Source organism: Patella vulgata, chromosome 6, assembly GCF_932274485.2.
Source record: "Patella vulgata chromosome 6, xgPatVulg1.2, whole genome shotgun sequence".
In the NCBI taxonomy this organism is placed as follows: domain Eukaryota; kingdom Metazoa; phylum Mollusca; class Gastropoda; family Patellidae; genus Patella; species Patella vulgata.
In genome coordinates this window covers 51,732,443-51,758,481 of record NC_065884.2, presented here as the reverse complement: position 1 = coordinate 51,758,481, position 26,039 = coordinate 51,732,443, and the positions used below count along the sequence as shown (strand labels likewise).

Sequence of the window (26,039 nt, the reverse complement as noted above, 5' to 3'; positions counted from 1 at the left end):
AGTAAAATGACTTTATAAAGGTGATATCTATAATTAAACAATTTTATTAATTCTGCAACTTGCGTAGGCGTAAAACTGTGTGGGTGGGGGGGGGGGGCGCACATATCTCTCGGGTAGACAGGTAAAGTGATAAAAAAATTAATATTTTTATGAGAAAAAATATTTTGCCTTTTAGTCGGCAAAAATGAAGTGCCTGTAATAAAGAAATAAACCGGACATCTCCGATCATGTTTCCAACTCGGCCTATATCTGCTATAATTATAATAATAGATTTTTCAAGCATCGATCATTATAAAAAATTATTTGTTTCATTAATTTTTCAGAAACCGTTATATTTTTAAATTGACTAATAAATTTAAAATATCTAAAATCAGTGTAAAAAAACGGCGTCTAGTGCCATTCTATAACTTCAAAAGCCTGACATTTTTCACCCAACAAGCACGGTAAATGATAGAGTCTACGAAGCGAGGCCGCAGGCCGTGTGTTTGTATTTTGGTGCAGCCTGGATCACCAAGTTCCTAGGCAAATTTTGAGTAATGGATAGGTTTATAAAGGGACTGGGTGATACAGACTGCTACAAACAACAGCAAAAGGGAATTCCTTTGACCTCCTTTCGCCGTACTTCCGGTCCGTCTAACATACGAATAGCCAAGTGATAACGCTTCAAGTTTGATTTGTAATTAATAACACTGTAAAATGACCAATTTAATTACATTGGAAGGTGTATAATGATCAAAAAAAGTTTCGTTGGCAATAAAAATGACGGGAAGTGTTAGAACTAGTGAGTATTGTGAGATGATAGCAGACGAAATGTCGTCAAAAAGTCAAAACAAAATGTCAGCTGATAAACCTTGTTATTACTGTATTATATAGTCAAAGAGTAGAAAAGAAGTTTTATTTTAATCCCTTCAAGTGCCTGTGGAATGAACTAAGTACGAAACAGCCAGGTTACGAAACAGGCTGCACCCTTAGATTTCATCCAATTCAGAAGGTCTTCTATACAAGCCTCTAGTTTTTTCAGGTTTTTGTTGATTAGAATCTACCTCCAGATTAGTTCAGCTCTGAACGTGATTAGTTCTCGTTACAGTCCCTGTACGTTCTTTCACACACGGAACTGAGGCAAACCCATCAAATTCAATGACAATGGCAGCCTACTCACTGCCTTCTCAATTTCAGCAATTTGGCGTCTCTCAACCCATGTACTTAAGAATCATTCGATTATACTAGCTTGGGGAGACACTACAGGGCGAGGCATGAGCAGAAACTTGGCCCAGGCTAATCTTAAACCATATAAATTTACCTTTTTTGTTGAAAATGTTTGTTGCTCAGTGAAGAAATTGGGTGTCGGCCTGGGGCTGGCAAAGGACTCGTCATTTCTAAATTTCTTCATTTTTCAAGTTTCCATATAATATTCTAACAAACTGCATACACATCATTTATACTGCCACTTTAAAATACATGAAATTGCTGAATAAACAGTTTCCGCAACAAACCACACACCCTCAATTTTCAAAACAAATATGGCAGTCAATCGTTTCGCGCTCTTTTCACGATGATATCGTAATGCTGATTGGTCAATGGTTTGTTTATATAACGATCAGTGAACCGTAAGATAGGTTGATTGATAATAATAACACAAAACAATAGCTACTTTAGCAAATTGCTTGACAGCCCCACTCCCGCTATCAGTATGTAGTATAAGGTTCATGGCCATGTGACAGATGGTTTTAATTGAAAGAAAAAGAGTTAAATTTTAATATTTAGGTAGAGTGGTTCAGAGACTCAAATTTTTGACCTTTTGAGGCTTTTGAAACTTTGAGTTTGGGGTTTATTCTCGAATAAATCGTTAGAAAAATGTCCAAAAACTCGTTTCAAACTTCCCGTATCCACCCCTGTGGTTCATTCATTGTTTTTTTTAGTACAGCAGCCGAAATTGCTGAGGAATGCCTAAATCCCACATTATCATTCAATTTACGCAACATAAATATTCGTTTCACGTTTTCCAATATCTCAATAAATTTACCTCAACCAAGGGCAAATAACTCTCGGTGTTTCGGCAGAAAAACACACGAAAACGGAAAAGAATAATTTTACGTTGTTTTTCGTGTTTCTAATTCAGCGACAATGATTTGTGCATTTTAGTTATTTTTTCTAGCGTTCTGACCAAAAAGATGTATCAAATGTAGGAACAAGAAAGAACAGTTGCTATATAGTTTTTTTCCCCCCGAATTTCACAAGAGTTGTAATAATAGTAATACTTCTTATTTTTTTGGCAGCCTGTTTTTTTTAATTTGTTCGTGTGTATGACAAACAGTTTCCTTGTGACTTGAATTTAATTCTCCAGTGATTAAACACACAAGTCATCTTATCATCATGACTTCTAAAATACCAATTCAGTCAACAGCAGGTGCTATAACTTTGAAGAATAAGAAAGGTATGAACATGACAATTATGCTAATTAACAGCTATCATTCTAATAACAATTTATTCAATAATATAAGAAACTGACAATGGTTTATTCAATTATTTGATTAGTCTATTTAATGAAAACCAATCATTATAAATATTTCTTTTCCAAATCAATAAAAGTGAATATCTGCATAGTATACTTAAACTTGTTGGCCTTAATTTATTTATCTTGATTATAGGTGAACTTACAACAGAGAAGGTAAAAGTTAACCGTTATGTGACTGGTAAGCGTCCCGAATATGCACCGGATAGCAGCAGTGATGAAGATGAAGAGCACTTCGGTATTGAACGGCAGGCAGTTTCCAAACAGGATGTTGAACCATCTGATTTGGAAACTACAGACCGACGTTTACGACGGTTACAGGAAAGAGAACAGTATGAAAGCGACGATGATGATAGGTATTGCTTAGACATAACTTGTACAATACAGTAATAAGTACCTGTATCATAAAAGTGGATATAATTACAAATGTATTCAATTGTAATCATTATGTCTTAATTAATTAATTTTGTGGTACTCAGTGTAACAAAATTATTTTTGTGAAATACATCTGAAATCTCTGATTCATGATAAATAACACAGTCTTATCTGTACATACTATAAAAAGTAAAGTTTTGATGAGATATAATTCATCACCTGGGTACTTGTATATATTACATTGTGTGTGTATTTTGGAAATCTTTTAATACTTGATAATATAATGATAGACATCAATATTGTTAATTTCAAACTGTAGAGTGGCAAGGCATAGAAGAGAAGTTATTGAACCTGAAGTTATCAATGAAATGTCAGAAGATGAACAAGAGACAAGACACCCTAAAGATGATGAAGAAAGTAGTGAAGAGGAAGAAGAAATTGATGAGGAGGTAAATAAACAAAATATCAGTACCACATTAACATTGTGACATGTTTTAATATAATGAGAAAAAAACTAAACTGAAGACAAAATATGCTTGCATTGATTTGACTGATATAGATATGCATGTGGGTCATGTACTTCAGTAGTTTTATAACTTGTGCTTAAAATGACTAGAGTGATTTGTGTAAACAATAAAAGCGTTGGTATAATTAAAGGCTCAATACCACTCTTGTTGTAACTGAATAATATGTCCCAATCTTTATTCTGGTCAACAAATTGTACTATTTACAATATTCCAATTAATTGGTGATACAAATTTCATCTTAACACACCTAATTTAAAAAATTGGAAAAATTCAACTAAATGATTTGAAAAGCCTAACGTAAACCTTTTCTGGAGCTGTCAAGCCAGCAAGAGTGTTATTGTCCCTTTAAGTTTGATATGTTGATTTTCGTTTGTGTTCCACTTTAAGCCCAAAACAAAACCAAAATTAGTACATTAGATATAAGCCAACTGACACTTAATGTTACTAAATAAAATTTTGTTTTAATGGTTTATATTTGTTAGCGATTTACTTTGACTTTAATTAAAAATCTATGGATTGCTTTTTAGAATCAACTGCTTCACTGTACTCTGAAATTCATAATTCATAAGTCATCTTTGACAATCTTAAAATCATTTAATCAAATAATTACTTCTCACAATGAAATAAGCTTATAAATTTCTATATTTTGTAATTATTGTAGGAATTTGAAAGGAGAAGGAATCTATTAAGACAGAGAGCCTTGCAGAAACAAGAAGATGAGGTAAGTTGCTCAGATATTTTTTTTAAAGAATTATACCCCATTTTTCGTAATACTATGAATAATATATATTAGGTGAAGGAACAAAAAATACAAAAACGAGGTTAGACAGGTGATCGAAAACAAAGTTGCATCAATGATGGATCTTGGGCACACACCTTAGATCAATTTCCCCGTACTCCTTTCACCACCACTTGTCTGCATCAAGTGTTGGCTGAGAAAGTTCATCGGGATTTGCCAACATGGTTTCCCCATGTCAGTGGTGCAGGATGGAGGGCCTGTCAAGGACACCTCTCTAATCATTTGGATGGGACAAAAAAACGAGGTCCCGCGTATAAATTGGCATGTACGTAAAAGATCCCTGTGGTAGTTGGAATTCGATATAAGAGTAGGCCGTAGCGCCGCTGTCCTGGCAAAATTTCCCTCATAGCACACTGTATGGCGTATGTCCGTTTTCATTACCCCAGTCGGAGCAGAAAAGTAGGACGTTAAACCCCATTTCATTTCATTTGATTTGTCTGCATCAAAATGAAATTTAAAAAAAACTTATTGTTTGTAGGAAGTTATGGATGTTGAAGAAGAGAAATCTGATGGTGAGAGTGAAGAGGAATCCTCAGAATATGAAGAATACACGGATTCAGAAGAAGAAGTTGGTCCAAGATTAAAACCAGTATTTGTTAGAAAGTAAAGTTTTTCACAGTTAATAAGTTATTGTGAATTGCAATATGTTGTTCTTTATTGCTTTAAGTAAAATAGTGATTAGTCTTAAAGGAGCAGTCCCAGATTTTGATGGGCATCCATTGATAAAATTGACTTTAAGTATGAAACTTTAAAGGTCACCGGAAAAGGTTCATAAATTTTTTAAATAATGCAAGTAATTATGTCAACATATCCTTTCCATAAGTATAACACGAACCCGAATGTCAATATTACCTGCAACAGGTAAATTTCAACGTTAGCAATTTCCGCCATTCTCCGTGGGTAGTCGTAACTTTCCGTAAATTTGACGTCATTTTAGTCCTTCTGTTCATATTCTAGTCTATATTTCTATGTGCAGAAGGACTAAAATGACGTCACGGATTGCTTATTGACGGAAAGTTCCGACTACCGACGGAGAACGACGGAAATTACTAATGTTGAAATTTACCTGTTGCAGGTATTATTGACGTTTGGGCTCGGGTTATACTTATGGAAAGGATATGTTGACATAATTACTTGCATTATTTTAAAAAAAAATTTATGCTTTTCCGGTGACCTTTAATGCCAACATGTCTTATGTACTTCTCTATTCAGAAGACAGAGTGTCATACATGTAACAGTGAACATTCTCAAAAATTCTGCTTCAGTCTTGTAGAATCTGTTATTCTAGCTGATTTGCTGTCACCCTTTATCTAGTATGATTATTTCTTCTATATATATATATTTATCTAGACGAGATAGAATAACCATTCAAGAAAAGGAAAGAGAAGAAATAAAACAACGTGAATTGGAACAAGAAAATAAACGTCTAGCAGAAGAAAGAAGGCGACAGACATTAAAGGTATTGTATGTTCTGCCACCATTCATTGAACTTCACATAATTATGCTATAAGATGAAATGCTTTAAATTACAAATCTCATTGCTTCAATATGGTATGGTGGAGAGAGTTATGGCCGAGTGGTCCTACGCATGAACTGTAGATCGTATGATCTGTCGTGTATGCAATCATGGGTTGGGATCCCAGCTTTATATGTGTAGGTTCGCATTCCTATTTCCGAAGACCTTGTCTCAACTTTCCGAACGATGATGGTTTAGTCCGATGATGATCTATGTGGAGTAGATAGACCTACATTACTACCTCTATTTTCTATAAACATGCTTCATTGCTGTTTAAAATATTTCTTCATATGGATACATTTCTGGCATGAAAAGACCAATCTTTGGTGATTGTTTATGGGGTTTTTTTTATTGTCATTTCAGCTTGTTGAATTTGAAGCGAGAAAAGAATTTGAAGCTATGAAAACTGTTGAAGACGCTTGTGATGCTGTAAATTCTGAAGGTGAAAATGATGAAGAAGAATATGAAGCATGGAAAGTACGAGAGTTAAAAAGACTTAAAAGAGACAGAGAAGAAAGAGAAGCGTATGTATTGTATTTAATTTAACAAATAATATTAACACTTTTATTACAGCAGTTTCCATTTACCCAGAGAGTCAATTTGGTATATTGAATAAACCACTCATCTGATTGACAGGTTATTCTTACTTTATCAAGCATAGATATAATTCTTAACTGTATAATACATGGTTATGAGAGTATTCTGAAATTTATACTGAATGGTTACGTGGAAATTCTAAACTTTACAAAATAGTTAAGACAGAATTTTTAACTTTACATGGTTGGATAAATATTCTTAACTTTATAATTTATTATTATGAAAGAAATGTAGGCTTTATAATGCATTGTTAGGAGAAAATTCTAAACTTTATGATTTATAGTTATGTAATACCGAACACATGGTTAAGAGAGAACTTTAAACTTTATAATGTATGGTTAGGAGGGAAAGGTAAGCTCACGAAGAAAACCTCTGGCCTATCTTTTTTTCCTGAGTATATATTCTTCCCTATAGAATACATGTACATTTGGTTGGGATCTTACTTCTAAACAGAAAAACACCATATAGAAAAATTGTGTAATTCAGATAGAAAAATTGTGTAATTCAGATAGAAAAATTGTGTAATTCAGATATTTGTAGTAAAATACATTGTGGTCTAATTTACTTCAAAATGCTTGATTTGAAAAAATAGAGTTGTCTACCATGTATTGATGACATTTGATGAAACTTTAGTATTATAAAAGTATATAATTAATTTATTAGAAAAAAAAAGATTGTTCAGTGGATCAAAATTGTGTACTACGTGGGAATTTGGCCTGGCCTAATGTACTGCCAATGGATGTTTTTCCTTTTCCCGCACTTCATTCTTCACCACTAACAAGGGGAAGCTAGGTTGAAAAATTCTGTGAAACTTTATCTGCCACCACCGGGATCAAACCTGGGTTCTCCTAGTTGATGAGCCAGCGCCAAACTCACCCAGCCACTGGGATTCCTGGAATGGTTGAAATGTGTTATGGCTAGTTACTGTCTTAGGAATATTCAAACCGTGGAGTTCTGTTATTATTTTTACAATTGAATATTTTGTATTTTGAAAATAGGTTTGAAAAGGAGAAATTAGAAGTGGAGAGAATTAGAAATATGACAGAAGAAGAGAGATTAGCAGAAAGAAGAGCCAATCCCAAAGTTATTGTAAATAAAGCAGCTAAAGGAAAATATAAATTCTTACAAAAATATTATCATAGAGGTGCATTTTACATGGTAAGTTGAGTTCTTTTCAATGCTTTACATAATTCATCAAAGTAAAATTGGAATGGAGATTGCAGTCATATCAGTATAAGCTTGCTAGCATTCACCTATGAACATGTGACTTATACTAATGACGCAACCAGATCAAAGTCATCATTTTACAGGCCTTGCTGTTTGAGGTGTGCTAGCGTCACGGGGCAGTAGTCGGCACGCTTTCATTCTATCGTATTACAAATTTTGTTGGAATATTACTGACATAAATTTGAATACCGTACGGGAATTAAATATGAAAAATAACAAGGTGCACCTATTTTTATATTACGGACAAATTTGAATATTTTGTTTAAACGTGATTTTTGTGTGTGCTCTAAACACTGCCATCTTAAATAACGATAAGAGTTATGTCCCTTTATTTTCGGTAAAAATGTCCGACAAGAAAAAAATTTGAAATCCCATCACTGTGACACCCATACTCTTTGCAGGAAGAAGTGCCTCAATGGCACACCTGGCCAAAAATAAAATTACTTTGTAAAAAAAGAAATGATTTTGTCTCCAAATATAATCGAAAACTCGGTTCAAGTTCAAGTACGGCATATTATCAGCTACTTCCTTTCTTTATCCATCAATCTGTCGTTTAATGGTATTGGTTGAAAATTGTGTCCTAATTATTTCTTGACTAATCAAAACCACTCTCTTATGTTGTTTTAAATTCTCACATTGTCTCGCGATACGTGATCAAAAATGGCGACCTCCTTGTAAACCGGTAAACTGGGATCACAAGGCTCAAAATAGATTTTGCTGGCAATTTAAATCAAAGTCTGCGCACTCAATCTCCCCACGGATAATAATTTCTGTCATATCTCTCACAGATATCAGTTATAGTTTTCGGGAAAGATATTTTGGCATTTTGAAAGTAAAAAATGACAGAATGACGGCAAAAGATCGTCATTATAATCACATGGGATAATAAAATTAACAATTGATTATCCAGTGCCGTTCGTGATTGTCAGTGTTGTAAATATTTTGTGTGACTTTGCTTGATGATCTAGTCAGTAACAAAGCAGTTTTATTGAATTTTATTATTGAAGTTCTATTGTTATGAAAGAAGAAAATTAAAATTATATTGCTATGAATGAAAAATGTTTAAACTGAAAACTTAAAGTTTTATTGTTGAATTTAAGTATTTATTTTTTCCATCAAAATTAAATTAGATTTTATCTGGGGAGGGCAGTGGTGGATCTAAGGGTACATGGTGACTAGTCTGTAGTCAGCTCCACCATCACTCCCTATAGAAAAATCCCAATGTCATAATATCGTAAATAACCATTCACTGCACTAAATAGCAGGAAATGATGCTTATTTTACAAATGCTCCACTTAATGAAATCGGGTAGAGCCAATGGCTCTTGTAAATCTTTTCAGGTGCCACTCTTTCACACTAGAAATGTCATTTTAAACAGCTTGTTTAAGGACTCCCATTTAATTTCTAGAATAATGACTTGTACTCTTGTAGGTTTTAATGCTAAATTTCATAAATAAATGGCCTCAGATAAATAAACAATATCATTTTCACATTGTATCCAGTAATAAACTAGGATGCAGGATCAGAAAAAGGCGATAAACCAGTTGCTAACAAAATGTAACACAAAAATTGTTCAGTGTGTTAAATGTGACACAGAAGTTGTTCAGTATGTTAAATGTGACACGAAAGTTGTTCAGTATGTGAAATGTGACACGAATGTTGTTCAATAAGTTAAATGCGGTTGAATTTCTGTTGCTTTTTTTTCAATGATTTTCATGATATTTCCAGATATTTCCTATATCTCATTCTTTTTATGATCTAAATTAAATAAAAGCGTATGTTTTGTTTGATGAAAATTCTTTATATTATTTCACTAAATAGGTTGTTTTTTCTAGCAAACTTAAAAACATGGTTTTTGTGTCATATATTTACTCATTTGTTTGTCCACTGTTGGACCAGAATCATTTTACTGCCAGACAAAATCGTCTGCTTTAACCAGAACTTAACTGTACAGACTCTTGTGCAACTTTCCATTAGAATACATTTAAGGTTCCTTTAAGGTTCCTCTTAGATCCGGGGGGGGGGGGGGGGGGGGGGGGCGGGGGGTTGAATGGCTGAATGGTTAGCGTGCGCGCGCTGTATCATAAAGTCTGTCATTGAGTCGACTGGCGTGGTTTCGAATCCCCGGTTGTACGTGACAAGGAGTAGGTTCGCCTGTCCAACCTCGTGGGTTTTCCCCGGGTCCTCCGGTTTCCTCCCACTGCTAAAGACCCCTATGCGCAAGCGAATTATTGAAATAAAATTAAACCATATGTTAGACCCGAAATGACCTAGTTGTGTTGAGTGGACGTTAAACCCATTTCTCTCTCTCTCTCTCCTTTTAGATTCGGGGGATGGATGGCTGAATGGTTAGCACATGCGCACTGTATCATAAGGTCTGTCATTGAGTCAACTGGCATGGTTTCAATTCCCTGGTTGTACGTGACAAGGAGTAGGGTCGCCTGTCCAACCGCGTGAGTTTTCTCCGGGTCCTCGAGTTTCCTCCCACGCTAAAGACCCCTAAGCGCAAGCGAATTGTTGAAATGAAATTAAAATAAAACCTTGTGTTAGTCCCAAAATGACCTAGTTTGTGTGGAGGTTAAACTCTCTCTCTCTCTCTCTCTCTCTCTCTCTCTCTCTCTCTCTCTCTTAGATTTTGTTATCATTGCTGACTGTTGGATCCTAGACAGTGGCCTAAATGGTCTACATGTATATTGTAGATAATGTTATATCTGTTAATTTACTGGTGTGACATAACTAAAAGCATATAATATTTGAATTTGTTGCCTTGATCTTATTTTAGGATCAAGATAATGATGTACATAAACGAGATTATTCAGCACCAACTTTAGAAGATCATTTTGATAAAACTATTTTACCCAAAGTTATGCAGGTAAGGTTAATTTTTACTTCTGAATATATAATTAATTCCCATTCATGTACAGGTAGTTGTTGAGCAGAGAATCCTGGTGCTCAAGCTCCTTTTAGCTTTGTTCACCAGGACATATGTCTTGAAAATCAGATGTCTTTTGTAGGCTGGGTGATAATCAGATTATGGTTGGAACTGGATGCAAGTACAGTAGAATCTGCATTAAGCAGCCACCCATGGGAATTTTCACAACTGACCGCTTAACGGGAGTGGCCTCTTAATAAAATCTCGTTGCTTTTTGTGCTGACATAAATTAAATATTACACTTGGATGCATTGGAAGCGGTAAATTTGTCTGTCGCTGAATCTTGCGCCGAACGAAAATTCTTTACTCAAATCTCGGACATAACTTAACGGGAGTGGCCTCTTAATAAAATCTTGGTGCTTTTTGTGCCGACATAAATTAAATATTACGCTTGAATGCATTGGAAGCGGTAAATTTGACCGTCGCTGAATCTTGCGCCGAACGAAAATTCTTTACTCAAATCTCGGACATAACTTCTGTAAACTTGTCATTTTGTACCAACCTTCGATACTACTGTGATGCATTCGATAATAATTATCCATTTTTGTGAAGAAAATCGATGAATTCATTTTATTTTATCAAAAAAGCACATGAACAAACAAACATCGCTAATTTTATCACCTATTTACAGGGGGTGTAACTCTGTATCTAATATTATAGGAGGCGCTAAGAGAGATACTAGATGATCGTGACAAAACTCGGTACTTTTATTTTATTCAATCAGCATCAAATAATGTGTCGTTACGCGTGAAAACAATGATCAGGTTAGTCGTTTAATAAAACAAAAGATTAATTAACAGATAATCCCGGGTTGATTGTTATTTTTACATTTCTTTTTACCTGATCAGTGGGGGTCCAGTTAATTAACTACTACTCACGGGATTAGCGGGGGTGTTACAAAGAACGACAAAATGGTATCATTCAACAATGGCCGTTGAATGGGCGATGTTTTGTTGAATTTATTAGTAAAATAGTGACCGCTGGCCGCATTAAAGAGGAGTGAACGTTGAATAAAGAGATGAAACAACAGAATTTCTACGGGGGGAATTTATCGTGACCGCTTACAAGGAGATGTCGCTGAATAGGAGTGGCTGCTCATACAGATTCTACTGTAATTTGAATTTCAGTTCAGATCAAGATTCCCTAGTTGTTTTGACTGCCTCTGTTTAATAAGTACTTTTACCAAGTGGAAAATCTGTGGCTCAGTGATAAAGGCACCGGCTCACTAACCAGAAGGTCCCCAGTTTGCTTATAGTGTTGCCCAATATCTGTGTATTTGTTTGATTAGTATAATAATCTGGATTCCTCTGTTCACTTTCAAGATTTTGTGCATAGAGAAGAATTGGGAACTAGATTTCTAGAAATAAAAGTAGAAGAAGCTATTTGATCAAATTAGCTTCAATCAAACATACCCACAGATTGGATTATGTTGATTATTGAATGAATTGATTATAATGTCTTTTATGTATTGTTTAATGGTCGAGAGCGAGACATTAAGTAATATATTGTACGCAATGTCTTAAGCTCGAGACCATTAAACAACTTAAAATACAGACACTTGCACGTGCTTTGCAATGAAATACGTCACTCGAGTTCAATATTTTACCAAGTTACGCTTGGCACATTGCCCGTACGATTATTTGAAATAATGGCACTCCAACATCAAAGGATGACGTCACATCTGTATTTTAAATATAGATATAATATCTCAACTGAATGAGATAAAGGTGTTTTCCAAGCCATATTATATTTTATGTATAACAATAATTATGAAATGATTTTCTTCATGATTAAGAAACTTGACCATTTCCTTTTAAATAAAACCCATTAATAGAAGATTGTTCTATGTCCTTTGTGTTAAATTTTATTTTAAATAATTTATTTGTTCAGATGTTTTGTTAACATTTACTTATATGTAAAGCGCATTAAAGAACTTTGGAGAAGACATAGCGATATAATTGATTGTTTTGTGATAATAATTATAATATCACTAAAATAATACAGTGTTTGCAAAATCCTCAAATGTTTTGGGGGTGGAGGGGAGTGCCTCTTTTGTTGTGAGTTTGTTTTATTTTAAGTGAAGCCTGTTCACTATTCACTTGATTTTTATACGCCCGCATTGAAATGTGGTCGAATATTACCGCCACCTCTGTCCGTCTGTCGTCCTCAGACTATATTCATTATCTGATCAGTTTGAAATTTATATGAATTGTGTACATAAGTGAGATGAAGAAGCCTATTTTATAATACTATTATTACATGTATCTATTGCTGACAATGTCCATGTAATGTGTCTTGTTCAGGGTGTGTCATCTGGGTTTAAATGATTGTTATTTGTACTATGACTCTTTTGTATTTACTGTTAAGTAATAAATCAAAACTGTTCGCCGCCATGTCTAGCAAACTTTTAATTCAGCTGTTTTTAAGTAATAGTTCAGGGTTTAATATGAAACAGACCGTCTAAAATAAATATTGTGAGAGACAGAAGCCAATTACCAGTAGCTTAATTATGTTGGTCTTTAAAATATGAAAGTATTTGTAGTATGGAAGGGGATAGACAGAAATAGATTTAAGAATAATTAATAATTATTTTCAGTCGTTACAAATATAGGACTCTTAGATTAATTGTTTCAGTTATGTGCCCAGACAGATGAACAAAAAAGATCAGATGATGATAATTTAATTAAAACTCTTAATATCTTTAATTAAATATGATCACCATTAATTACATATCCAATTAAATAATATCCATATTCAGAATTTCTCTTTTTTATTAAAGACAATAACTATGCATAAAAATGGTTGACGACTCTGAACTTTTGATAGGATTTTCACTTTGAGTAGCCAATTAATTCTCTTAAAGGGTAATCATCTGAATTGGTCTGTTTTTATATTTGAATAAATCTACAGTTAATGTTATGTTGGTCTGTTTAGCTGTTGAGCGACTCAAAGTGAAAATCCGATATGGGTCTGTTACCGTCTTAGGACGAGCTAAACATTCTCAACTTTAAAAGTTTAAATTTGAAACAGGGTGCTCTTCATAAACAGAAAGAAAAAAAATTATTATGAATGTCCAACAAGTATAAAATATTGAGTTGTCTGTAATAACAAATGTTGCAGAGAAAATTTCAAAAATAGTTGTTTTTTATACGCCCACATTTTCATGTGGACGTATATTGTCGTCGCCCCTGTCTGTCTACAATTTGTTTGTGGACACTCTACAGGTCACAATTCTTATCCGATGTTGACGAAACTTGAAATATAGGTTTATCTCCTAAAGATCTAGGTTCCTTTCGATATTGTGGACACTCTAGAGCTCACAATTTTCATCTGATTTTGATAAACTTGAAATGCATGTTTATAACCTAAAGATCTTTGTTCCTTTCGATGTTTTCGCATTCGGATAGTAACTTCCTGAATTATGGCCTTTGATTGTACGAAAAATCATGTTTTTAGCTTGTGGTCCCTCTAGAGGTAACAATTTTTATCCGATTTTAAAAAGCGGTTAAATATATGACCGATACACCCTAATGATGGTTGGGTTAAAATTTCGTAAAAATCAGACCAAAACTGCCAGACCAAATGGCCGCCCCTCGTATCGGATCGTAACTTCCTCAATAATTGGCACTCGATTGTACTAAAAATCGCGTTTTTAGCTTATCCGATTTAATAAACTGTTTGAATATATCACTGTTAAACCCCGATGAAGGTTGAGTTTGAATTTCGTGAGAATGGGACCAAAACCGCCGGCATAAATGGTGGTCACTCGTACGCAAATAGTGTCAGGGGCGGATCTAGGAATTTTGAAAAGAGGGGGCGCTGCAAAATGAGGGCACTGACCGCAGAAACGGGGCAAGCCGCTGAGAGGGTTGGGGGGGGGAGAAAATTATCCTTCATTTCCTTGCATCTGTAGCCATTCCAAGAGCTATTTGGCTGATATTTTTGTCTAAGTAAACGTTCGGAAATTGTTGAAAAAGAACCTTAAAATCAAGCAAAAAAGCCAGTTGAACATGCGACTCGAAAATTGTCAAGGCGAGCTCCTTGTATGCTCCTTGTATGTAAATAGTGTAAAAGTATGTAATACCAACGTTGTGGACACTCTAGAAGTCACAATTTTTATCCGATTTTGATAAAACTTGAAATGTATGATTATAATCCAAAGGTCGTGGTTCCTTTCAATATTTACAATTATCAGACCATAACTTCCTGGATTATGGCCCCTGATTGTACGAAAAATCACGTTATTAGCTTGTGGACCCTCTAGAGGTCACAATTTTATCCGATTTTAAAAAGCGTTTAAATGTATCACTGTTACACCCTAATGACGGTTGAGTTCAAATTTCATTAAAATCGGACAGAAACTGCCAGACAGAATGGTCGCCCCTCGTACGCAAATACATGTAGTGGAAACATCTGGTATATCAAGGTTGTGGACCCCTAGAGGTCACAATTTTGATCCGACTTTGATTAAACTTGAAATACATGTTTATAACCCAAAGATCTTGGTTACTTTAGATATTCACGCATATTGGATCGTAACTTCCTGAATTATGGCTCTTGATTGTACGAAAAAATGCGTTTTTAGCTTGTGGCCCCTGTAGAGGTCACAATTTTTATCTGATTTAAAAAAACATGTAAATATATCACCGTTGCACACTAAGATCTTTGTTCCTTTTGATAATCGTGCATATCCAAATGTAACTTTCTGGATTATGTCCCCTGACTGTTCGAAAAATCAGATTTTTTAGCTTGTGGATTCTCTATGATTGAAAAAAAAATTTCTGATTTTAAAAACCTGTTTAAATATAGCACCATTCCACCATAACAAAGGTTGAATTCGAATTTCGGGAAAATCGAAAAATGAAACTACCCGACAAAATGGCCGCTCTTTGTACGCAAATTGTGTAAAAGTATGTAATGCGAAGGTTGTGGACCTTCTAGAGGTCACAATTTTTTTCCGATTTTGATGAAACTGAAAACATATCTTTTTATCCCAAAGATCTCAGTCCCTTTTGATATTTGTGAATTTCAGACCATAACTTTCTGGATTATGGCCCCTAATTGTTTTTAGATTGTTCTCTATCCATCTCTTTCAAAATGTGGGCGTATCTTGCCTGGCAGCCGCTGGTTTAACTTTTAAAATATTATAGAAATATACACATGAGCTGGATTTCACAAGGTGTCCAACGTCCATTTATAAAAGTGTATTTAAGAATGCAAATAAAAGGTCAAAGATTTGGAATCGAATGCTGGGCCATTAATTTTCTTAAGATTGCTTGGGGGTTTATGTAACTCTTTCACAGATTTCCATTATTCAAGTGTATGATTAATTGGTACAATCTCATACCTCTGTATCTTGATATAGTTATTGTCCCCCACCTTTCGAAGAAAGCAGGGGACTATTAAAATGAGTTTGTCTATCTGGCCATCACACTTTTTGGGACACAATAACTCTCCTTCTAATTGAGCTAGAATGTTCAAACTTGGGGTAGGTGACTGATGAAACTTGGTGTACAGTTTCATCACATCCATACCTTGCCTAAGTTCGATAATGAGCATTTTCTGGTTAGCAGAGTAATATGCAATTTAATTGGTCGAAATACTGGGCCTTCAATCTGATTGGTCGAGACTTTGGAACACAATTAGGCTAACTCTCCTTCTAATTGAACTAAAATGTTCAAACTTGGTATAGGTGTCTATTAGGTGAATGCCTTGACAGAGTTCAATCATGCGCATTTTCCATGAAGCAGAAATAAGCAATTTGATTGGTTGAGACTTTGGTTCATATTGGGTAAGAGCTATGAAACTCTTAGTATAGATTCATTATATCAATACCTTGACTAAGTTCGATGATGAGAATTTTCTGCTTAGGCTAAGTAGTGATAAGCATTTTGATTGATCAAGACTTTGGGACATAACAACTCTGCTTTTAATTCAGGTAGAATATTTAAACTTGATTTTCATTAGGTCAAAGGGGGGCGGTGGGGCTGAATGGTTAGAGTGTGCGCATTGCATCATAAGGTCTGTCATTGAGTCAACTGAAGAGGTTTTGATTCCCTGGTCGTACGGCCTGTCCAACCTTGTGGGGTTTTCTCAGGGTTCTCTGGTTTCCTCCCACTGCTAAAAACACATATGCGCAAGCGAATTAATGAAATAAAATTGAATCATATGTTAGTCTCAAAATGACCTAGTTTGTGTCAAATGATTAACATTTCCCGCTAAAGCTAAGCAATTTCATTTATCGATGATTTGGGATAAGATAACTTTGATTATGAACATTTTCTGTTTAGACTAAGTTAGATAATCAGTTTGATTGCTTGATACTTCTGAAAAAGATAAATGTGCAATTAATTAATATTATTTTGTCATCTATTTATTTTGAGATTTTGGCGGGGGACATCAGCCTCACTGTTGGCTTGTTTGTCTTTATTATAAACAATATTCTATTCATATTGCAGAACGCCTCTCATAATTACACACAACATTGATAAAAGGTTTCTAAGTTTTATGCACCAAAATATATATTGAATGGCTCCCTTCAATGTACATGTATTGTCTAAGCCAGAACCCTAGCTCTGAGTGTATATGTACTTCCGATACTTAGGTTTTCTATTTATTGAAAATTTCAGGTGAAAAACTTTGGCAGATCAGGAAGAACGAAATACACCCATTTACTGGATCAAGATACTTCACAGTTTGATTCTCCGTGGATGGCAGACACAGTTCAAAACATGAAATTCCACTCGAGCAAAGGTGGTGGCATGAAACAAGTATTTGATAGACCATCAAATAAAAAGAAATAGAACTAAAATGAATTAAAGTGCGGTGTGAAAGATTTTGGCATAAATGTGTTTTCAAAAATTACTACTGCCCTTTAATTATTTAATTTATATTTAAGGACAACCAAATCTTGTTTCAAACGGAAGACTTGGACCATTATGAAGTTTCACCACCCTAACAGTGATACTGAATAAATTACATCCCTAGATTTTAAATCATTTCTGGGTAACAAAAGACATTAATTTTTGGTCAAATGCAGAACAGAAAAATGTATTTTGATTACCGGGGGATACTACTATTTGACCAAATAACTGAACATATACAAATGATAGCATCCATTATTACATGTATTGATCTTAGTAAAATTTAACTGAATGTTATTTGCTTCATTGCTGACAGAGATTTATATCTCTCTCCTTACAAGGCTTGGGTTATTCAAGATGCATTATGTAAGATTTAGACACAGGCCTGGCCATTCTTGTGATAATAGTTCCAAAATAGATAATGAAAAATGATACATTGAAATTTTCATTCAAATTAATTTATTTTTAGCAAAGTTATCACTGTTCGGAATTTTGACAAGATCTTGCATTGATTGTTTATTATCGTAATAACGGTACTTGTTATTCGAGATTTAGCTCTGTTTCTCCATTTTTAAATTCAATCATGAAATGGCTGAAGCATTCTAGTCTACTTAAAATCGCAGCCATCCGATGTGCTAGAGAGTTGAATGTGGGCTTGTCATGTTAATAAATGTTTAAATAATAGTTTATATAACATTTGGAGCCAAAATAAAGACCTGCAATAGGCAGAATTAGCTCTTGCATAATGCCTGTTTAACCTATGGTTTTTTGAAGTAGAAATTACCCTGTATCACTGTGTCTTTGAAGCATTTTTAACTGTCCACATATTTAAATAAGAATGGCTACAGTTACAGTGGTATATATATATAAGATATACTTGTATAAATCTATAAAAAGTTATGTATAATTGAGTAGTGATAATTAGCACTATAAGAATCGTGTGCAAACTACAATATTGTGAAAGTTTAATGTCTAATATGAGTAATAGGCTAATAGGAATATCAGTCCAAATGTGCTTCAATTCTGTTCAGTATCAGTATTTACAAAGTTATGATAAATTAAAACTTCGTTGATCTATGCTGCCATCTTTAATTGGTAGCGGGAGAACCTGAAGGCCTAGTTTAAATCCAAGCCAGGAGATTATCTAGCGTTTGTATTCTGATTCTGTTTTCTTAATTATATGTTGAATAGTCAATCTGGGTACATATTTAGCCTGGATTAAGCCATGGGAAAATTCAGGTTATAGCATAAATGCAAATGATGCATTGAGCCTTTAATTTGATGGAAAGATGGTTTTAAAACTTGTTGTCATTGTACATAAAACATTGAAATACATTGTGTATATATACATTTACAGCCACATTCTATATTCCCAATGTTCTGGGCATGAAGAAAGAATGAAGAAAGTATTGATTCAATCTTCTAAAATAAACAGGTTTACTTTTAGCAGACTTCTATCTTTTTGGTTTTGTCTTCCGGCTTGGACTATTGAAATGAGTCCGCCTCCGTCTGTCACACAATTTATGACACAACAACTCATTGCTAATTGAGGTTAGATGTTCAAACTTGGTGTAGATGTTCATTACAATCTAGGTGATTGCTTTGACTTAGGCTAAGGCGTGAAAACCGAAATGAAATGAAATGAAATGGGGTTTAACGGCCTACTGTTCTGCTCCTAACCTGGGCTAATGAAGACGGGCATACGCCATACAGTGTGCAATGAGGGAAATTTTGCCCGGGCAGCAGCGCTACGGCCTACTCTTATATCGAATTCCAACTGCCAGGGGATCTTTTACGTGCACATCAATGTGTACACGGGACCTCGGTTTTTCGTCCCATCTGAACGACTAGACAGCTGTCCTTGTCAGGCCCTCCATCCTGCATCACTGACAAGGGGAAACCACGCCGGAAAATCTGGGTGATCTTTCTCGGCCAATACAGGGATCGAATACCCGACCTCCAGGCTAGCGAGCCAGCGTCTACCAACTTGGCCACGTGATCCCCCCCCCCCCCGCGTGAAAACCAATTTGATTGTTCAATGCTTTGGGCCACAATAAATTAAATATGCATTAGTGAGAATGAGAGTGGTGGTGTATAGTGTCATTGCATAAATACCTTAAAGATACATTATGAGAGATTTTAATAGAGAATTGGCAATTCTTGCTATAACAGTTCAAAAAAAGATGATAAAAGAAGAATATATTGAAAATTTCAGTCAAATTACTGTATTCTGAACAAAGTTATCACCATTGTAATTTTTGACAAGAAATAGGAGTCAATTCTCTCTTCACCGTCTCCGAGAATGGCCGATCGTTTGATTGACAGGCATTAACTCCACCTATATAATCTCGATTATCAAGTAACGTTTTCAATGGGTGTGGTACGGTTAGCCTATTCGGTTTGAGATGGGGTTGCAATTCAATCGTATCACATTTATTTTTACTACAAATTAAAAATAAGACGTTTAATATATAGATAAGAAGCGAAAGTTTGAAAGGAATGGACCAAATCAATGAGGCATAATTATAGCCGACTTCTTGTTAGCCTGCGTGTACTCTTGTACTACTAACTGGTAGGCCTACGGCTACGTAACTCCCGAAGCAGACAAATAGGAAACAGTGATCCAATGGGGCTGCAATTCAACTTGGGTGATGTTAGCTGCGATGTTTATCAATTTCCATAAATTTTCTGTAAACGCAAGTGACAAAAGAGCGAAAAATACCACAACTAAACATAATATCAAGGCCGTATATATCGAACTTTCAATCAAATTGACTGACCTGCGGCCGCGCTCAACGTCGGCCTCGCTTCGTACACTCTATCATTTAGCCTTGATCTAAAATTTCCGGGGTTATGATGTCAATATAACGGTTAATCTCCGCTTACCATGCCATTTAAAAATTTAATCAATCAATGAAATCTTGTTTAAATCCAAGCCATCCGTGGGTCTACAGAGTTGATTTTGTGCTTGTTGTGTAAATAAAGACCTAATTTATAATTTCTATGACATCTGAAGCCTAAATAAAGACTTGCAATAATCAGATTAGGCTCTTGCATAAAGTTTGATAATGAACATTTTGTGCTTATGTAATAAACAATCTGATTGGTGAGTACCTAGTTGCATGCTAACTTTGATTGCAATTGAGTAACTGGTGAAACTTGGTGTATAGTTTCATTAAATTAAAGTAGCCAAGTCTCTAACTCAATATCATTCAAAGTCTTCGACATTGAAAACTTAAAATTATTTGTCAATTGAAATCAACATTGATGTTGTGATGTTACCGGGAAAAGATGGGCTTTGGATATCTAATATTTAAGACAAAATAAATATTTTACCGTTGGTACACGAATCGTATACCAGAATACGTTTCATAACCATTTATAACAAGGGACTCGAAGAATGAGGCTAGACATATTCCAGAATAACCAGATGCTAGAGATTGGCATTCGATTGAGACTTCTGGCGTATTTCGCCGAACTTAAAGTAGCTAAGTCTCTAACTCAATATCATCCAAAATCTTCAACATTGAAAACACGATTTATTTGTCAAATTAAATCAACATTCATGTTGTGATCTTACCGGAAAAAGATGGGCTTTTGATATCCAATATTTAAGACAAAATAAACATTTTACCATTGGTACACGAATCGTGTACCATAATGCGCTTCAGCCCCAGTTGTATCAGAGACTCGAGGGACGAGGCTACACACCTTGCACCAAATCAAGCGGCGTATGTAGACTGCTGGCTTATTTCGCCGAACATAACTGATTTGAAATTGGAGTAAAAACGGAAACCATTGAATGTTAATCAGTTTATATACATTCATATTACAGTATTATATGCGTTGCGACCCACTTTTGTCAATTTCTAGGTCCCAAATGTTAGAGATTTAGCTCCTTTAACTGATTTGAAATTAGAGTAAAAATGGAAATGATTGAATGTAAATCAGTTTATATACATTCATATTGCATTATTATATGCGTTGTGACTCATTTGTGTCAATTTCTAGGTCCAAAATATTAGCGATTTAGCTCCTTTAATACCTTGACTAAGTTCTGCTTAGGTTAAGTAGAGACTTCAGTTTGATTAGGAGAACATTTTGACTGAATTTGATGATAATCATTCCCAGCTCAGGCTAAACAAACATAAACAGTGTGATTGGTTGATGCTGTGGAACACATGGCTTAGAAGATGTGGAAGAGTGCTAAAACTTGTCTATAGCTTCACTACATCCGAACCATAACTAAGTACGATCCTATGCATTTTCAGTTTAGATTAAGTACAGACAAGCAGTTTGATTTCTGGATGCTTAAAAAAAAGACAAATTATGTACAAATAATCATCTATTTGTCATTGGGGTGCTGCTATCCGTCTCACCCTTGGATTGCTGCTAATTTCTGTTTCAATAAGCCCATATAATGGCCTGAAAAATGTGGAAACCCTTTGTTGTTGCTTGGACTGTAAGGCCCCAAAAATTATTATAAATACGCTAAAGTCGTATTCCTTCAAATTTTTATAATGTTGATGCCAATATCGAAAATTCAGCCTCAAAATTGAAATTTTCCTCTCCTCAGGTGCAAACCCTATTTTTCACAAATTTGCTTGGGGGGGGGGGGGGCACCCTAGACCCTTGACATTTTTGGGCTAGCTACGAGCCCGAGTTCTGTATTATCCATTGGTATATAAGTACCGGTAAATTATAACGATCCAATTAATGAATATGTTAAAATAAACTAAATCCCTGTTTCTGTACGCTCCCCCCCCCCCACCCACCCATTCATAATTTGGCCGCAAATACTCCTTTCACTAGGTTATTGCACGCAATTAACTAACTGTGTCGTAACTGGAAGAGGCCTGATTTCAACATAGAATGTAGACTTCTAGAACGTAGACTCTCAGAAGAAACAAAAAGTCTTTATCTCAATATCATCCACCGTCTTCCACATTGCAAACCTGACTTATTGGTCAATTTAAATCAACATTGATGTTATCTTACCGTGAAAAGTTGGGCTTCTGATAGCCAATATTTAAGACAAAATGAAAATTGATTCGTGTGTCAGAATGCTTTCGAGCGCCAGTTGTATGAAGCGACTCAGTTAACGAGGCTAAACATATACCATGTCGAAGAATACTATCGGTGTAGACTGGAATAACCAAACACCAACGACTGCCATTCAATTCAGACTCTTCGCGTAAAAACAGAAACGATTGAATGTGTGGCGATAAACACCAAAATTGAACTCACCCTAGGGCTAGAGTTATTCGTTTTAAGTTTCATCTAAATCGAAAAAAGCTGTGACCTCTAGATGATCCACAACCTTGAGTTTTGCGCCCCCTCTCAAATGGCAAAAAATCATGCGGTTTTCAACATTATAATCATAATGCTCAACCAGTGTCAAACCCACACACACCCACATTTAGCGGAATATTTCGGTCCGATTTTTAGGAAATTCGAACTCAATCATAATTATAGTGTAACGGTGATATGTTTGAACGATTTTGAAAATAAGATAAAAATTGTGATCTCTAATGGGTCCACAAGTTAAGAACATGACATTTCGTACAATCAGGGGCCATAATCCAGAAAGTTACGGTCCGATACGGGCCAATATCGAAAAGAACCTAGGTCTTTGGGATATAATTTCCATCAAAATCGGATTAAAATTTGAACCTCTAGATGGCCCACAACCTGGTTATTACATGCTTTTACACTATTTGCGCAAAGGAAAGCGGCCATTTTGTTAGGCAGTTTTGGTCCAAGTTTGACGAAATTTCAACTCAACCGTAACGGTGATATATCTGAAAGTTTTTTCAATCAAATAAAAATTGTGACCTCTATGGGTTCCCCAAGCTAAAAATGTGATTTTTCGTACAATCAGGGACCATATTCCAGGAAGTGATGGTCTGATGTGTGCCAATATCGAAAGGAACTGAGATTATGGGTTGTAAATTGTAAATTGAACCCATCCTAGAGCTAGTGATACTCGGTTTTAGTTTCATCTAAATCGGATAAAAGTTGTGACCTCTAGGTGGTCCACAACTGGGTATTACATGCTTTTACACTATTTACGTGAAGGGGAGCGGCAATTTGACGGGAAGTTTCGGTCCGATTTTCAGGAAATTCGGGCTGAATCATAATTATGGTGTAACGGTGATATCTTTGAACGATTTTGAAAATAAGGTAAAAATTGTGATCTCTAGAGTCCACAAGCTAAGAACATGACATTTCGTACAATATCGTGTTACGGCGTTATATTTGAACGCTTTTGAAAAAAAGATTTAAAACAATTATGACTTCTAGAGGTTCCACAGGCTAAAAACTTAATATTTCGCCCTATCATGGGCCATAATCCAGAAAGTAACAGTCCGATACGCGCAAATATCGAAAGGGAGAGAGAGAGAGAGAAATGGGGTTTAACGTCGACTCGACACAAACTACGTCATTGTTTAATTATATTTACATAATTCGCTTGCGCGTAGGGGTCTTTAGCAGTGGGAGGAAACCGGAGGCCCCGGAGAAAACCCACGAGGTTGGACAGGCGACCCTACTCCTTGCCACGTACAACCGGGGATTCGAAACCACGCCAGTCGACTCAATGACAGACTTTATGATACAGCGCGCGCACGCTAACCATTCAGCCATCCAACCCCCCAATATCGAAAGGAACCTAGATCTTTGGAATATAAGTTTCATCAAAATCAGTGAAAAATTAGAATCTCTAGATACTACACAATCTGGATATTACATTTCTTTTTACACCATTTGCGTAAAGGGGGCGGTCATTTTGTCGGGCAGTATCAACTAGCTAGTCCATAACCCCACCTGTAGCCAGCCGGGGGTAAGGGGGGGTGGGGCAGTTATCCTGGGAAAGTGATTCCCCCCCCCCCTCACCTCCAGAAAATAATTTCTAAAATACCTACTGTTTGTAATAAACAGCAGTCAAGTCAGGGATCATCATGTGGAGTGGCCAGGTTAAACCTATGGTGATGGCTAAATCTATTTATTGAGGCCAGCTCAATTTTTGTCAAGGTCGCTGAAATGTAAATAAGGTTAGCGCACGTGATTGTTGGCAAGATTATACTAGGATAAGCATTGGGGACAGGTCCAGGGTTAGTGTTGGGATAGCGCTAGCCCTATTCACATCTTGTGACCTATGACGAAAAATTGGGCTGGCCTTATCATTTAACACTAACCATATGGTGATACTGTTATATAAAACTTTTAGGGGCGTTGTGGGGTTTTTTTTATACAGATGATGTATACATTCAGGGCTCACACTGTCGACCGCCAAAGTCGCAATTGGCGATAAACATATGAAATTGGCGATTAAAATTTGATTTTGGCGATTATTTTGACGATAATGTTTTGCCTTACTGGCGATTCTTTTTGAGAACTGGTGAAAAAAATCTTAAAATGGTGTATTCCCACGAAGGCGCAGTTATTGAGCGTGCCCAAAATTAATCCTTCCCACGAAGGCGCAGATATCGACTTGTCGGCTTTCGTTTGAAGAGAGACATGTTGTTATTAGGACCCAATTAACGGTGTTAAAGATTTTATGAATTTATGTTCACTCTGAATTTTATTCACCAATTTTGCAACAAGAACAAAATATTGGGGTGTTCTCATTTTCCCAGCAGCTATTGTTTTCCAGGTAAAATCATTGGACCAGTACTAATTAGGGTAACAATGGTGTTAAAACTATAGTCTTTTTCATATCAATATTAACCGCTTTACATAAAAGTTATTTTATTAACAAATTTAGCATGTACATATATATTTTTCATATCAATATTAACTACTTTACATACAAGTTATTTTATATTGTATTGTACTACATGTATATTTAAAATCTGACTAAATGTGATATCGAAGTTAATAATCTTTGTTTTTCATCATGTATTCTTCTGTTTACTTCTATGTATTTTCTTTTCTTTGGACGTGAAACGCCTCCATTTCCATATTGTAAAATTTGTATCTCTGTATAACCCTGTTCTGACTTTAGTAGTTCTATGAATCTAAAAATATTCGGATGGTTTGACGATACTTTCTTTAACTTTGAATGCCAACCTTCAACATTGTTGGTTGTTCTTGCACCTTTAGTATATAGAAATGGTTCCATAAACTTATATCCACATCTTCGACCCACTTTGTAATATAGACTGCAAATTCGCGAACCCAAGGAATATCCATATCCGCGTCTTCTAAGGAGTAAATACAAAAGTCTTCAATATCACCAGGTTTTATAAGGGCTAACAGTGTTCATCGTAATTAAGTATAAAATTAAACTGACATATGAACGAAAAATCAGACAGTGATTTATAGTTCACACATGTCATAGTTTAAATTGAACTGTTCATGCAATAATTAAAACAGAGTATAACTCACTAATCTATAACTAATCCCTAATCTGCTTAATTAGTTGGGTTAATCTGCTGGGAAAGTGAGAATAAACCAAAATATTAATGAGATTAAAATCGTTCAGTATGCTGGGGGACAGGAACCACCAAGGAAAGGATACAAATATGCTCAAATCCAAAGCCAGCTCCAGGAATTTGGCGAAATTAAACTAATTTTTGTTATAGTAGTTATGTTTTTATTTCTTATTTGGCGAAATTAAATTAATTTTTGTTATAGTATAGTTATGTTTTTATTTCTTATGCCAAAACTGATGCTAAAATGTTGGTTAAT

General features: G+C 35.3%; 1 protein-coding gene across 1 annotated transcript; it reads left to right on the top strand.

Moving 5' to 3' along the window:
* Positions 1-2,040: 2,040 nt before the first annotated feature.
* On the top strand, positions 2,041-18,799 carry LOC126824791 (microfibrillar-associated protein 1). The gene is made up of 10 exons (XM_050554179.1): positions 2,041-2,434; positions 2,649-2,868; positions 3,207-3,336; positions 4,076-4,135; positions 4,692-4,816; positions 5,564-5,672; positions 6,093-6,253; positions 7,325-7,484; positions 10,336-10,425; positions 17,115-18,799. The coding sequence occupies exons 1-10, from the start codon at positions 2,374-2,376 to the stop codon at positions 17,286-17,288; spliced, it is 1,290 nt and encodes a 429-aa protein (XP_050410136.1). The 5' UTR covers positions 2,041-2,373; the 3' UTR covers positions 17,289-18,799.
* The last annotated feature ends 7,240 nt before the right edge of the window (positions 18,800-26,039 follow it).